This window comes from Meriones unguiculatus, chromosome 10 (genome assembly GCF_030254825.1).
Source record: "Meriones unguiculatus strain TT.TT164.6M chromosome 10, Bangor_MerUng_6.1, whole genome shotgun sequence".
In the NCBI taxonomy this organism is placed as follows: domain Eukaryota; kingdom Metazoa; phylum Chordata; class Mammalia; order Rodentia; family Muridae; genus Meriones; species Meriones unguiculatus.
In genome coordinates this window covers 70,528,189-70,540,683 of record NC_083358.1, presented here as the reverse complement: position 1 = coordinate 70,540,683, position 12,495 = coordinate 70,528,189, and the positions used below count along the sequence as shown (strand labels likewise).

Here is a 12,495-nt window from a genome sequence, read left to right as displayed (position 1 = left end):
TTTTCTATAAAGTAATTGGTTAGTTTTTGACAGTTGCATTTGGTTGGAGTCTTCACATTTGATGTCTTCATTGTTTTTCCCTTAATAATAGCATTGGTTTCCTCTTTCAACTAATTTCATTGTTTCTGTTGTAAGGGATATTAAAGTGCTTTATGGTCCAGTACATTAACTTAAAATATTATTTTTATTTCTGTGTATTTATGTGTGCCTTGCTTATCTAGATGTGTATCATGTCCATGCAGTTCCCATTGCTGCCAGAGAGGGTGTCAGACGCCATGGAACTGGAGTTAGGGGTGCTTGTGACTGAGGGTCCTCAGCAAGAGCATAGAGCTCTCTTGACCACTGAGAGGTCTCTCCAGCCCCAACATCGACCATTATATTCACAGCTCAAGACCTTCTATGATGCTCACTCAGATCAGGCAGCCACGGCAATGCAAAGCACCTTAACCAATAGAAATTAACTTTCTCATCGTTCTAGAGACTCAAAGTCCAAGACGGAAATGCTGGGGCACGACCTTCTATGGACGGCTCCTTCTGACTGTGGCCTCTCTAGTGTCCTTCTTTCATGGGGCCGTCATCCTCTTGAACCAGGGTCCTCCTTGTATGGCCTCCTCTAACCCTAATTATTTTCAGGAGACTATCTCCACAAACCACTACCATGCTATTTGGGATCTGATGTGAATTGTGAGGAATACAGTTCAGTTTATGGTGCAAAGCTATGATTTCAGTGGGGTTGGCTGAAATGGACAAAAAACATTTCTGTTTTATTAAAGACAGGCTTCTGTTTGAGCAAAAGGGTATTTCTCACACTTTCTAATTTTTTGGCATTAATTTATTAACGTTTAATCTATTTTATTTTCTTTTTAGTAATGTAAGTATTTAGGAGATAGTTTACAGTGAAAATGCACTTGAGAGTAAATGATCCTTTAAAAAAAGATTTTTGCAAAGATTGCTTTCCCCAGTGTAGATTCTTTGCTTCATTAAAATGTTAATGAATTTATAAACGGCCCAGGACTATCTGCAAAACTCTACATAGTATAGAAAAGCTAATTATTAGTCATTAGAATAATGAATATTTTAGCAAACAGTAGTTTACTAAGGTATATTTAAAAATACTTTTACATATTGGAACTATATTGCTACATAGATGGATACATTTTTAAACTATGAAACTGTAAGGAACCAAGTAGCCATCAACAAAGAATGCTAGGAAGCTACTATGACAGGCCCCACAAAATATCTACTTATAAACAATTAAAAAGGTAAACTGAGACAAGAAAAAAATTGTCTGCGGACTGTATTACCAACTCTGTGCCTGTGTTTGCTCTGTTGCAGTGCTTGTCCGCAGAAGACATCTTTTCTCTTCATGGTTTCTCAAATGCCACCCAGATAACCAGCTCGAACTTTTCGGCCGTCTGCCCAGCGATCTTACAGCAGCTGAACTTCCATCCCTGCGAGGACCGGCCGAAACACACTGCAAAGCCGAGTCTTTCCGAAGGTACCGGAAGCTGCTTTCTCACCCCAGCGTAAAGTCTGAGAGGCAGCAGGAGATAAGGCTCATGTGCATCCTTTTCTCGTTTATTGCTTTTAATTAAGTTGTGAGAAACCTCCTGGTAAAATAAGATCCAGCAGCTATTTAGATAAGAATAATGGGAACTCATACAAGCTTTCTCAGTAATGCTCTTCTGCTTGTGGGATCAAGGCTGCCCTTAGAAAGCTTTAAAACTCCCATATCCAACTTTTATTTTCACTTATTTAGTTAGTTTTTATTGTATATATCCATCAAACGTTGTGCTCTGTTACATTTGGGCTTCTTCATGCAAAAACGTATTATGTGTTTAATATATGTTTAATCCCCCAAACCTCTCCCTTTCCCCTTTCTCTTGTTCCCTCTACCAATTGTCCTCTTTCTTCCCTCAAGAGAAATGGTTCTTAGCCTTCCTAAAGATGTGACACTTTGATACAGTTCCTTATGTTGTGGTGACCCCCAACTATAGAATTATCTCACTGCTACTTCATAATTGTAATTTTGCAACTGTTATCAATCATGATGTAGATATCTGATACTCAGGATGTGTGATATGTGACCAAGAAGGGCAGTTGCGACCCACAGGTTCAGAACCACCACCCTAGAGTTCTGGTTCTGCGTTCATGTCAGAAACACCATTTTATGTGTCTATCTGCGACCACTTCTTGATTTTAAACCATATGCTGTACACATAGGTTGCAGAGTTAACTCTCTGGCTTAACTTCTTGGTCAGTTTCCATCACCTTTTTCCTGTCCTGTTATTTTAAAACTTGTAAATTAGTCTGCAGTGAGGACAGAAGGCATAGAAAAACGTGGAGTTACTAACCCTTTAAAATTTGTAGACCAAAGGAGATGCAAGGATTACAAATGTTTGCAAGAGTATGCTTACATTTCTGTAAGTCTTTTACATTTTGATGCTTTTTACTTTATATTTGAAAAGAGCTGCAACAAAGCTTTTTTAATATACTGAAATTTACTAGTAATATGGACTAATAAAGCTACAGAGTTCAAAACCCAACTCCATGAGTTTCCAGCCATTTTGGGGGCATGCTATGACCTCTTTCTACTTCCCTTTCCTCGTCCAATCTATTTTGTTTCTCACAGTGCTGTTTCAAGGATTAAATAACAACACTCATAAAGTACCTAGAACAATAGTGGCTTTGATATAGCATAAGGCCCATGGTTTCAGGAAGTGACACCAGCAAAGGAAAGTTACTGACATTCAAAAGTACTTCTAAATCTGGATATGGTGGCTTAGGCCTGTAATCCTAGCACTTCAGAGCCTGGGAGAAAAGGATCACCATGAGTTCAAGACCAGCCTGGGATACAGAGGAAAATTCTATGCCAGAGAGAGAGAATAAGACAGAGAGAGAGAGAGAGATAGAGAGAGAGAGACAGAGAGAGAAAGGTGTTTTCTAACTCTAGCTGTTCCTGTTATTCTATGTCAAGTGGAGCCAGGAGATGAGAACAGGAAAGGAGGAAGCAGGAAGTGAGAGAGAATTCTAGGGTCAACAATAAAAAGTCATAAAGTAGAAAAGTCAACAGTTCTCAGTTACAAGATCAGAAAGGCACCAAATATTTGGACAGAGAACCCAATAAAGAGAATAGAGTGCTCCTCTCTGCTAATCTGTTTAGTTTGGCAGCACATTGTCATTTGATGTGATACTTAATAGTGTCATTTTAGTGCAGTTGTGTGGTCTTGAGCAATTGTTCAGCATCTTTCTGCCTGAGTCACTTCATCTGTAAGGTGGGTATGACCGTAGCTCCTTTATTGTAGAAGTGTGGGTGGCACCAAAATGAACCAGTGACTGGTACAGGTCAGAGGATTTGCCTTTGATCTTTTTGTGTGTGCACATGTGTACATATGTGTCTGGGTGTATGCGTGGAGAATATACACATGTGTGGGTCAGAGTGCCCTTATGTGTGCATTTGGAGGTTAGAAGACCATGTCCTGAACTATTACTCTCCACTTTATTCTCTTGAGACAGGGGCTCTCACTGAACCTGGAGGGAGTTAGGCTGATGGCTATCAAGCCCTAGAAAATCTCCTGTCCTTGTTTCTCGAAACGCTGGTGTGACAGGCATGTGTGGACACACAAAAGCTTTTAATATGGTGCTAGACTTGAACTCAGGTCTTCATGGTTGTGCAGCAGTGTTCATATCTACAGATTGGCCACCAGCTTCTTATACAAGTGTCCATAGGTCAACTGTACTCCTTGGCCCATATTTAGTGCTACTTTCTCACAAGGACATTAAAAATAACCAGATATATTAGATTCTGCGTACAACTTTTCACTGCTTGTGAGCTCAATCTAAGGTCATCCAAAGAGACTAAAAAACCCAATTCAAAGGCGTCATGATACAAAAGTTCTGACTATGTTTATAGTAACATTTTAGTGGGAAGATAAAAAGTCTCAGAGATCTTACATTTTATCATGTTTTGAAGTTGCCTTTCATTTGCCTTATAAAACTACACTGATATAACCAGTGCTTTTAATTGGGATCTATCTCTACAGCTCCCTTTTATTTTTCCTCCACGTTTATATTTAAAAGTTAATTATTTTAAAATTTCTCTCTGAGTGTCTTTATGTGTGAGACTGTTTGGATGCGAGCCTGTACATGCAGTAGCCACAGAAGCCGTCAGAGGACGGTAGATTCTCCTGTGTGGGTGCTGGCAACTGAACTCTTGGTCCTCTCCAAGTGCAGCAAATGTTTTTAACCTCTGAGCTACCTCTCCAGCTCCCAAAGTCAGAGTTTATTTTTTCAATTTGAGCTTTTGGGAACTCTGTGTGTTCCGGCTTCCACAACCGTGTGAGGCAGGGACTAGCATGGACCTTGCAAGGCTTTGTTGGTCCAGGGGAGTAGGAGACACTGATAGCTTAGCACAGCGCCTGCAGCCTGGCAGACACTTGCTGTGCACTGGGTACCACTATGCACACTGCGCTGACAGGGCCAGAGAGAAAAGCGGCCCAACATTCATCTCACTGCGTTTTCTGGTGGGTGTTTTAAAAGTGGCAAAGCGGGGGCAATTTCTCATCTTCCGAACAGTGCTCCATGACACATGTGACTTGGTTACAGTGGTTATGGTACACCTCAGACCACATTGCTGCAGTGAATTGTCCTGTGCTTGCTTCACTCCCATTCCCATTCAGTTCTTAAACCAAGCCTCTGCAGTCAAGATGATGGGCGGCCATATGGTTAACATAGACTAGGATAGCATTTGCTCACTGCTCCCCAACCAACATTTATTGGGTATCCATTGTGCATATGAGTGAAAGATGAATCACCTCTCTCTGTTGCCAGCATCACCTAGTCTTCATCTGGGCCTGGCAAGGAGAGTTGTGCCATGAGGCCATTCCCTTCATTCCCCATGTGCTCATTATCTGTGTTCTCACAGCACTGGCTAACCCCAGATTCTGGGAGGCCCCAGCTGTGGGCAGTTAAGGAGTCTTTTGTTTTTAAAATTAGAAGAGTTTCTTTTAAAGGTGATCTCAGGGGTCCAGAGATTATGAGAAACCCAGCGTTGGCGTGATCTTTCCTTTGAAGCCACACCATCCCAACTCCCATTGATCCCTGTCCTCTGCCTACAGCTTATGCCTTTCCCTTGAATCTCATAGTGCTTCTGTCTTTCTATAAAAGGCCATATTTTAAAGTCAGCCTTGAGCCACAGAGGAAGCGAGGAAGGTGGAAGCAGCGCAGAGCAGGCTATTTGTCCTTCTTCAGATAGTCTCCAATTCCTTGCACCATGTACACCCTTTGATCTTAAGATGATCCCACAGGATGACCTAAGTCACTTTCCTATCTCATTTCCTTTAGAGACATAACTTCACATAGCCCTGGCTAGCCTTGAACTTGCAATGTAGATGAAGATGACCTTGAATTAGCACCTCCCAAGTGCTGAGATTACAGGCATGTGTCACCATGCTTAGTATATGAAATGCTGGGGACTGGGCATAAGGGCCTTCTGCATGATAAGCACGTTGGATCCCAGACCCTAGAAACATGACTTCTATAAATGTTTGGTCAACTGAAGGTGTGTCCTTGGAATTTTCTGCAAAGCTCTCAATGAGACATTTTAGTTTTGAAGAAGGTATTTATTGAAGCCTTTAAAGAAGAAATGTTTCAAAGTTAATGTGCAGTAACGCAGTTAGTGTGCATTTGACCAATTGGTTGTAACTAATTTTTACTCTTTTCCTCTTTCACCCACAGTTTGGGGCTATGGATTTCTGTCAGTGACAATTATTAATTTGGCATCTCTCCTGGGACTGATTTTGACCCCGTTGATAAAGAAGTCTTATTTCCCCAAGATTTTGACTTATTTTGTAGGGCTGGCTATTGGGACTCTTTTCTCAAATGCCATTTTCCAGCTTATTCCAGAGGTAAGGGGGTGGGCTGGGCACTTCTGTGTATAATTGCTTCTTTTAAACATGTTAGCATTTTCTGCATTTTAACCTTCACAATTCTCACAGCGTTCTCTGGTGGGTTTATAAGGCTCTGAATATGAGAAAGCAGAGCCACGGCAAGTGTCAAAAATTGTCTCAAGCTTCAAAGAACGCTGAAGTCAAAGACAAAGGTTACTGTTGCAGGACAGCAGCCACCAGGACATGCTTAGACAGCACCCTAAGACACATTGGAAAACACAGCATGCCATTTGCCTTTCATTGGCACATTTAATTTTCTGCAGCTTTATTGTTTATTATTTTCCATAGAATATCCAGAGACTAAAGTTACTGACGACAGACCACAAAGTTCCCTTATATTTACTATAAGATGAGAGATTAATTGTGTGTCTGGTTGACAGGTTCCCCTCCCCCTCCCCGGTTTTCAATTGGCTAAGAGGAGAAAATCAGTCATGGGTTGGCAAATAAAGAGTAACGTACTCTTTTCTTTTGATGAACGTATATTACTTGATAGTGACTGCCGTCGTTATCACTTAGTATTCACTTGATCAGTACGTTATGTGCACATTTTATTTCAGTCTCTGTTATGGCTACATAAGAACGAGAAATAGTGAATGGAAAATAAGAGAGGGAAAGGAAGAGAATGAGTCATAAAGGCCAATGAGAGAAATTCATAGGCATACATATCTATGGGCCATTTTTCCCATATATTCTGCACATGGAAGGAAGAAGAGATGAACCCCAAATAAAAAAATAGTATTCAAGTTGTGCACCTCTTTTAGGTTTTACAAAATAACAAAAGCTTCTTCTAGTTTTTAATCTGTATGTAAAAATGAGGGATAAGTTCTTTTGAGTTATGGTTCTTATTAGTATTTTTCTAAAAAGAATCTGAGAGAAATACCCAAAACCCTCAAATATAAAGAAGAAAGCTGAAAAATCTAAGGAGATTAAATGACTCTAAGACAGCCATACAATTGGCTAGTTGCCAATGAGAATTGCAATGCACACTTTTCCATTAAAAATATTCAGTGCAATGCAGTGTTCTACATATGTGCATTTAGCATCTTGTGTGTTTTGTGGGTCGCTTAAAGCAAAGATTGCTGTGCTGTTCTGGAGAAGAACTTGTAAGATCTAGTGGTTTTCCTTCACTGGATGATTGCTAGTAGGAAGGTTTTAATGCAATGTGTGTGGTCTTGCTACTCGAGTTTCAGAGTATTTATTCTGAGGGTGGGCTTACAACTTTGGGCAAAATTGCATACTAAGAAATTATGGTATTGTCTTCCAGAAGTCAATTAACTTGGTTTTATGTGAATTGTCCTGTCTCTGCTCCTTAGGCATTTGGATTTGATCCCAAAATTGACAATTATGTTGAGAAAGCAGTCGCTGTGTTTGGCGGATTTTACATGCTTTTCTTTGTTGAAAGAACACTTAAGATGCTGCTGAAAACGTATGGCCAGGTAAATGGACCCGACTGAAGGTATTTGATGTCTTGCTTTCTCAGGCTCCCTAACAAAGGCAAGAATTGTGAATTATGTGAGAAGTCTGACTGTCACACTAGCAAATATGAAGAAAATAAAAGTCAGTATATTGACAAGAAAAATACCTGACTCATATAGAATTTGGAACTATTAATCCCAGTTCAATGCAAAATAATAGATGTGGATAATTTCTATCCCCTTTATAGTCATCAAATAAGAGCATATATATATATATATATATCCCATAACATAGAAAAAGCAGAAACCATGGAATCTAGTACACAAGAATGTGTTTAAGGAAGACATTTAGTACTTACATTACAGATAGTTCTGTAACATTGTTTTCATTTATAACCCCCAAAATGTTTTTATAAATGAAAACAATGGACCATTTTCTTATCACCATGAGTCATCTTCTTTCTTCTTTTAACCTACTTGCTTTCTTCATGCATAGAATGACCACACCCACTTTGGGAATGATGACTTTGGTTCTAGAGAAAAAGCCCATCAACCCAAAACGTTACCATTGCCTACAGTCAACGGCGTGACATGCTATGCCAACCCTGCGGTCACCGAGCCTAATGGACACATCCATTTTGACACTGTCAGTGTGGTGTCCCTCCAGGTATGTTATGCTGATGACATCTTTCTTTCAGTCCTCTGTGCACTTTTCACTACAGAGGCAGTGGGGAACGCAGTCAAGCCATTGTTTCAGACGGTCATACATGTTAGACATGCCTACCCTCGTAGGATAAGTTGCACTCTTTCTGCTCTTCTTCTGGGTGCTTAAGAACATGAGTTGAAGGAACTCTGGGTTCTTGGTCTTGAGATTCATTGTTCTTTCAGGTTGCTTCACTGTACCAGAGCTTCTCAGTTAGATTTGCATAATACCTCCAGTAAAATTAGTTCAGGACATTTTTACTACTTCAGTTCTTTCAAGATCCCAAAGCAAAGGATCCTCTGAGCAATTTTGAAATTGCAAAATGTGAAGGTTTTGAAAGTCGTGTTCATTGATTAGCTGACTTAAATTTATGTTTGCAGTGTCTGAAGAATATTAATGGGTACCATTTTTAAAGCAAGTATTTCGCACTAGGTAATATGCTAGACAAATATTGATTTTATCTTATCTATTTTTTATAATGACTACTGAAAGTAGACGTTACTCTCCATGTATTATGACCATTTTTATTTCAAGTGATAGAAATCAAATTATCTGTGGACAAAGGTAAGTTATTGAAAAGAAAACTGGTATCTTCTATGAGAGAGCCAAGCTGCTTGGACAACAAGAAATCTGGAGACATCAGAACCATCAGTGACCCTTCTCCTCTTCCGAAAGCATCTCAGCATCATCTTGTTTCTTTCACCTAGACCATCTTCCACAAGTGGGAAACAAAGCCAGTGATAGCTTCTGAGACTTATATTTTATAGCTTCAGCATTTATGATGAGACTGACCTCTTTTTTTTTTTTTTTTCTGGCACAAAGAGGCTTATTAGATACAGAGAGAGGGGGGTGGGAGGGAGAGGGACAGGACCGGGAGAGTATAGGAGAAGAGAAATGGGAGTATGGTGAAGTGCCCAGGAAAGAAAGTCAGAGAGAGGCCCAGCCTCTTATTTTTTTAAAATTTATTTTTATTTATGTGCACTGGTGTTTTGTCTATGTGAAGGTGTCAGGTCCCCGAAACTGGAGTTACAGACAGTTGTGAGCTGCCATGTGGGTGCTGGGTATTGAACCCAGGTCCTCTGGAAGAGCAGCCAGTGTTCTTAGGTGCTCAACCATCTCTCTAGCCACCTCTGACCTCTTATTGTTAGCCCCTAAATTCCTTGTAAGTGTAGCCCCTTGGCCCATGTTCTTTTAGGCAGCCACTTTAGATTAAGTGTTCAGATGGTCATGTTCCTTGTGGGGCTCTGAAGGAACACCCGTGCTAAACTAACAGGAGTTATTTAGTATAGTGAAACACATGGATACTTTTAAATAAGACTTTTTTTTAAAAAGACTATGGAAATCTCCAAGTAGATAATTTTACATCGTGCTCAGAATTGACACTTTATTGAATGCTCTGGGTTTGTTCCTGTAACAGTAGACTAATTATCTTACCATCCCCATAAACTAGAGGACAACCATTGTTTTAATTAGGATGTGAGGACTTAGAGATGCTAACCAGCCCAATATAGAGTACAGACGGAGCAGACTGGTGATTAGAGAGGGGTGCTGGGAGGACAGAGGCAATGGTGTGGACTGTAATTATCGGCTGACAGATGGAGAGATAAATCTTCAGCATGACTCATCCAGTAGATGCGGATCCACAAGCTACGAAGTCAAGCATATTGGAAAAGTGAGCAATCGAGATGAGAGGGAAAAACAACCAAGAAAAATAAAAGGCAGAAAGGAAATATTTGAAAGAGGTTGTTAGGAAAAAAACAAAACAACCACAACGAAACAACAAAGACATCTGCGTTTCCTTCTGGAAACATGCTTGGTGTGGTACTCTTCCCCCACCAGATGAAGGGAAATTCTCAAGTGTCTTTGAATAGCTTTGTGTTAATATTAAATTAATTGGAAATTATCTCAGGTAGTGAAACGAATGGTGATTTTGATTAAGATCTCCCAGAGAAGATTCTAATATATAAATAGATGATTTCTTGTGGTTGTTAAAAGAACATTTTTATGTGCTCCGGGTCTTTGAACAGTGGATGGCTTACCTTATTTGATTCTCATAAAGTGGGGTAAGCACAGTTATAGTTAAATCCTAGGACTTAGAAAGGTTGGCTTGATGCTGTATTCTTACATATTTTACTGGTCTTCCTTCTTCTCAATGCTAGAAACAAGATGACAACATTAACTCTACATTCAGTACTAGTTATTTTATTGGGAGGGATGAGATGGATTAGCTTAAGAATAATTTTTTTCCTGAGGGTTTGATCATGTAGGGCACAATTGAAGGAGCATAGAGAATGACAGTAAAAACACTCCTTCCGCAGTGTGAATAAATTCTGGCTTTTTATACAGGCTTTGGCAAATAATGGATCCTTATGAAATCATGGCTGAACTCTGGTGATGATTCCAGAAGAACCAGTCAACTAATCTGCCAACTTAAACGCGGATTACCAAATCTTTTAACTGAGACATGGAGACACAGGTTTATAATGTCAACTCTTAAGAGGCTTAGGTAGAAAACTTGCAAGGTCAAGGCCAGTCTAGGCTCTAGTGGGTTCAAGGTCAGTTTGTTTAACTTTGTGAAATCCTATTTCAAAACAGAAAGTGAAGAAAAAGGACAGGGGATATAATTAGTGATGTAGTTCCTGCTTAGTCTTGGCAAGGCTAAGTTTAATCCTTAGCACTACAAAAGCCAACAAACAAACAAAAACCCCGTCAGGTATCTGCTGGCAAAGGTGATACTCTGCCAAGGAATTTGAAGCCTGGTTTGAATTCTTATTCTGAGGACAATTGTCCTGTGTCCCCTAGAATGAACAAGACCAGGTCAGGCAGCGCTGCCTTCCATGAGGAATGAATGAAACCCTGGTCCAGACCTGAGCCAGTTTCCATTGGGCTATTCAGGTTCTGTTACATGAAGCATAAACAATAAAGAGTTTTGGATTTAAAACTATTTAAAGGAGCCAGGTGGTGGTGGTGCATGCTTTTTAAGCCCTGCACTTGGGAGGCAGCGGCAGGTGGATCTTTGTGAGTTCGAGGCCATCCTGGTCTACAGAGTGAGTTCCAACCCAGCCAGAGCTACACAGAGAAACCCTGTCTCAAAACAAACAAACAAATTAAAGGGCTAGTGACCACGTTAACAGAGGACAGGTTGTGGGAGTTGGTTCTCTCCTCTTACCAAGTAGGTTCAGGGACGTGAACTTGGGTCATCAGGCTACTATTGAAATTATGAATTAAAAAAAAAAGTCGCTTAACTTGATATGATATCAATAGGACACAAATTATACAGTACTTTAGCTTTTAAAAAGCATCATTCTTGATTCTTTTTGAAATGTAAGAATGAAAGAAATATTATAGAGTAACTAAAATATATGGCAAAAAAAGGTGGCATTTTAAAAATTTATCCAAATAGCTTATTATATAATAATCAGATACACAAGACCATTTAAATTTAGATACGGAGGGGCCATGTTAACCTCACTATGTGGAAATTTTTCCTCTAGGACACACAACTTGGGAGGGACTTCGGTTAGCAGATCTAGAGCCTTAGGAACCTTAGGGTCTCTCTGGCATGTGTTAGCCCTTCTAGGCCACTAGAGGGACCATCCAGCGCATTCCTCCTGCAGTCTGCAACCAGTCTCCTACTGATTTTATAATGAGGAAAAACTACTCTGCCATTTACAGAAGTTGATTACTGTGCATACTATGTTTAAAAATGAGGTTGGATGAAGTGGAATTTATCCGCAAAGTAGGCGATGTTAGGGAGCAGACTTCACCAACAGCTGATATAAAGCGATACTCCAGTAATAAGTGTTTTTGAGAAACTTGGATCTTTGTGAGAGGCTGACAGATTTAAACATATTAAGTCACCCAGGAAATATTTTCCAGCATCTGATGTGTTCTTGGTGCTCTTTTAAGTACTGATAATGGGTCAAAGGGGTGGAGGGGCATACTTTCTGCCCTGCTGTATGTTACATACAAAAGCATTACAATGTTACAGAGAACTTAAATCTCAAAGTCTCTTTATCTGTCTATCTATCATCTATCTATCTATTATCTAATCTATCTATCAATTATCTATCATCTTATCTATCTATCTGTTATCTAATCTATCTTTCTATCATCTATTTATTATCTAATCTGTCTATCTATTACCTTACCCTATCTATCTATCTATCTATCTATCTATCTATCTATCTATCTATCTATCATCTATCTATTATCTAATCTATCTACCTATCTTCTAAACTATCTATTTATCATCTATTTATTATCTACCTATTATCTTATCTATCTATAATCTTATCTATCTATCTATCTATCTATCTATCTATCTATCTATCTATCACTGTCTCTCTGATTGATTTGGACCAGGAAGCTCTCTATGAGAATATGTGGGGTTTGTTCTTAGTTTTTTGGACTGGAGAGAAGTGGTAGG

General features: G+C 39.6%; 1 protein-coding gene across 2 annotated transcripts in view; it reads left to right on the top strand.

The window, feature by feature from the left end:
- The window catches only part of Slc39a8 (solute carrier family 39 member 8), a 67,222-nt gene that overhangs the window by 30,360 nt on the left and 24,367 nt on the right, over nt 1–12,495 (top strand). For both annotated transcript variants that reach the window (XM_021659431.2, XM_021659430.2), the window contains exons 3-6: nt 1,336–1,498; nt 5,737–5,906; nt 7,262–7,384; nt 7,860–8,030. In XM_021659431.2, coding sequence (XP_021515106.1) covers nt 1,336–1,498; nt 5,737–5,906; nt 7,262–7,384; nt 7,860–8,030 — 627 coding nt within the window. The remainder of the gene's footprint in view (nt 1–1,335; nt 1,499–5,736; nt 5,907–7,261; nt 7,385–7,859; nt 8,031–12,495) is intronic.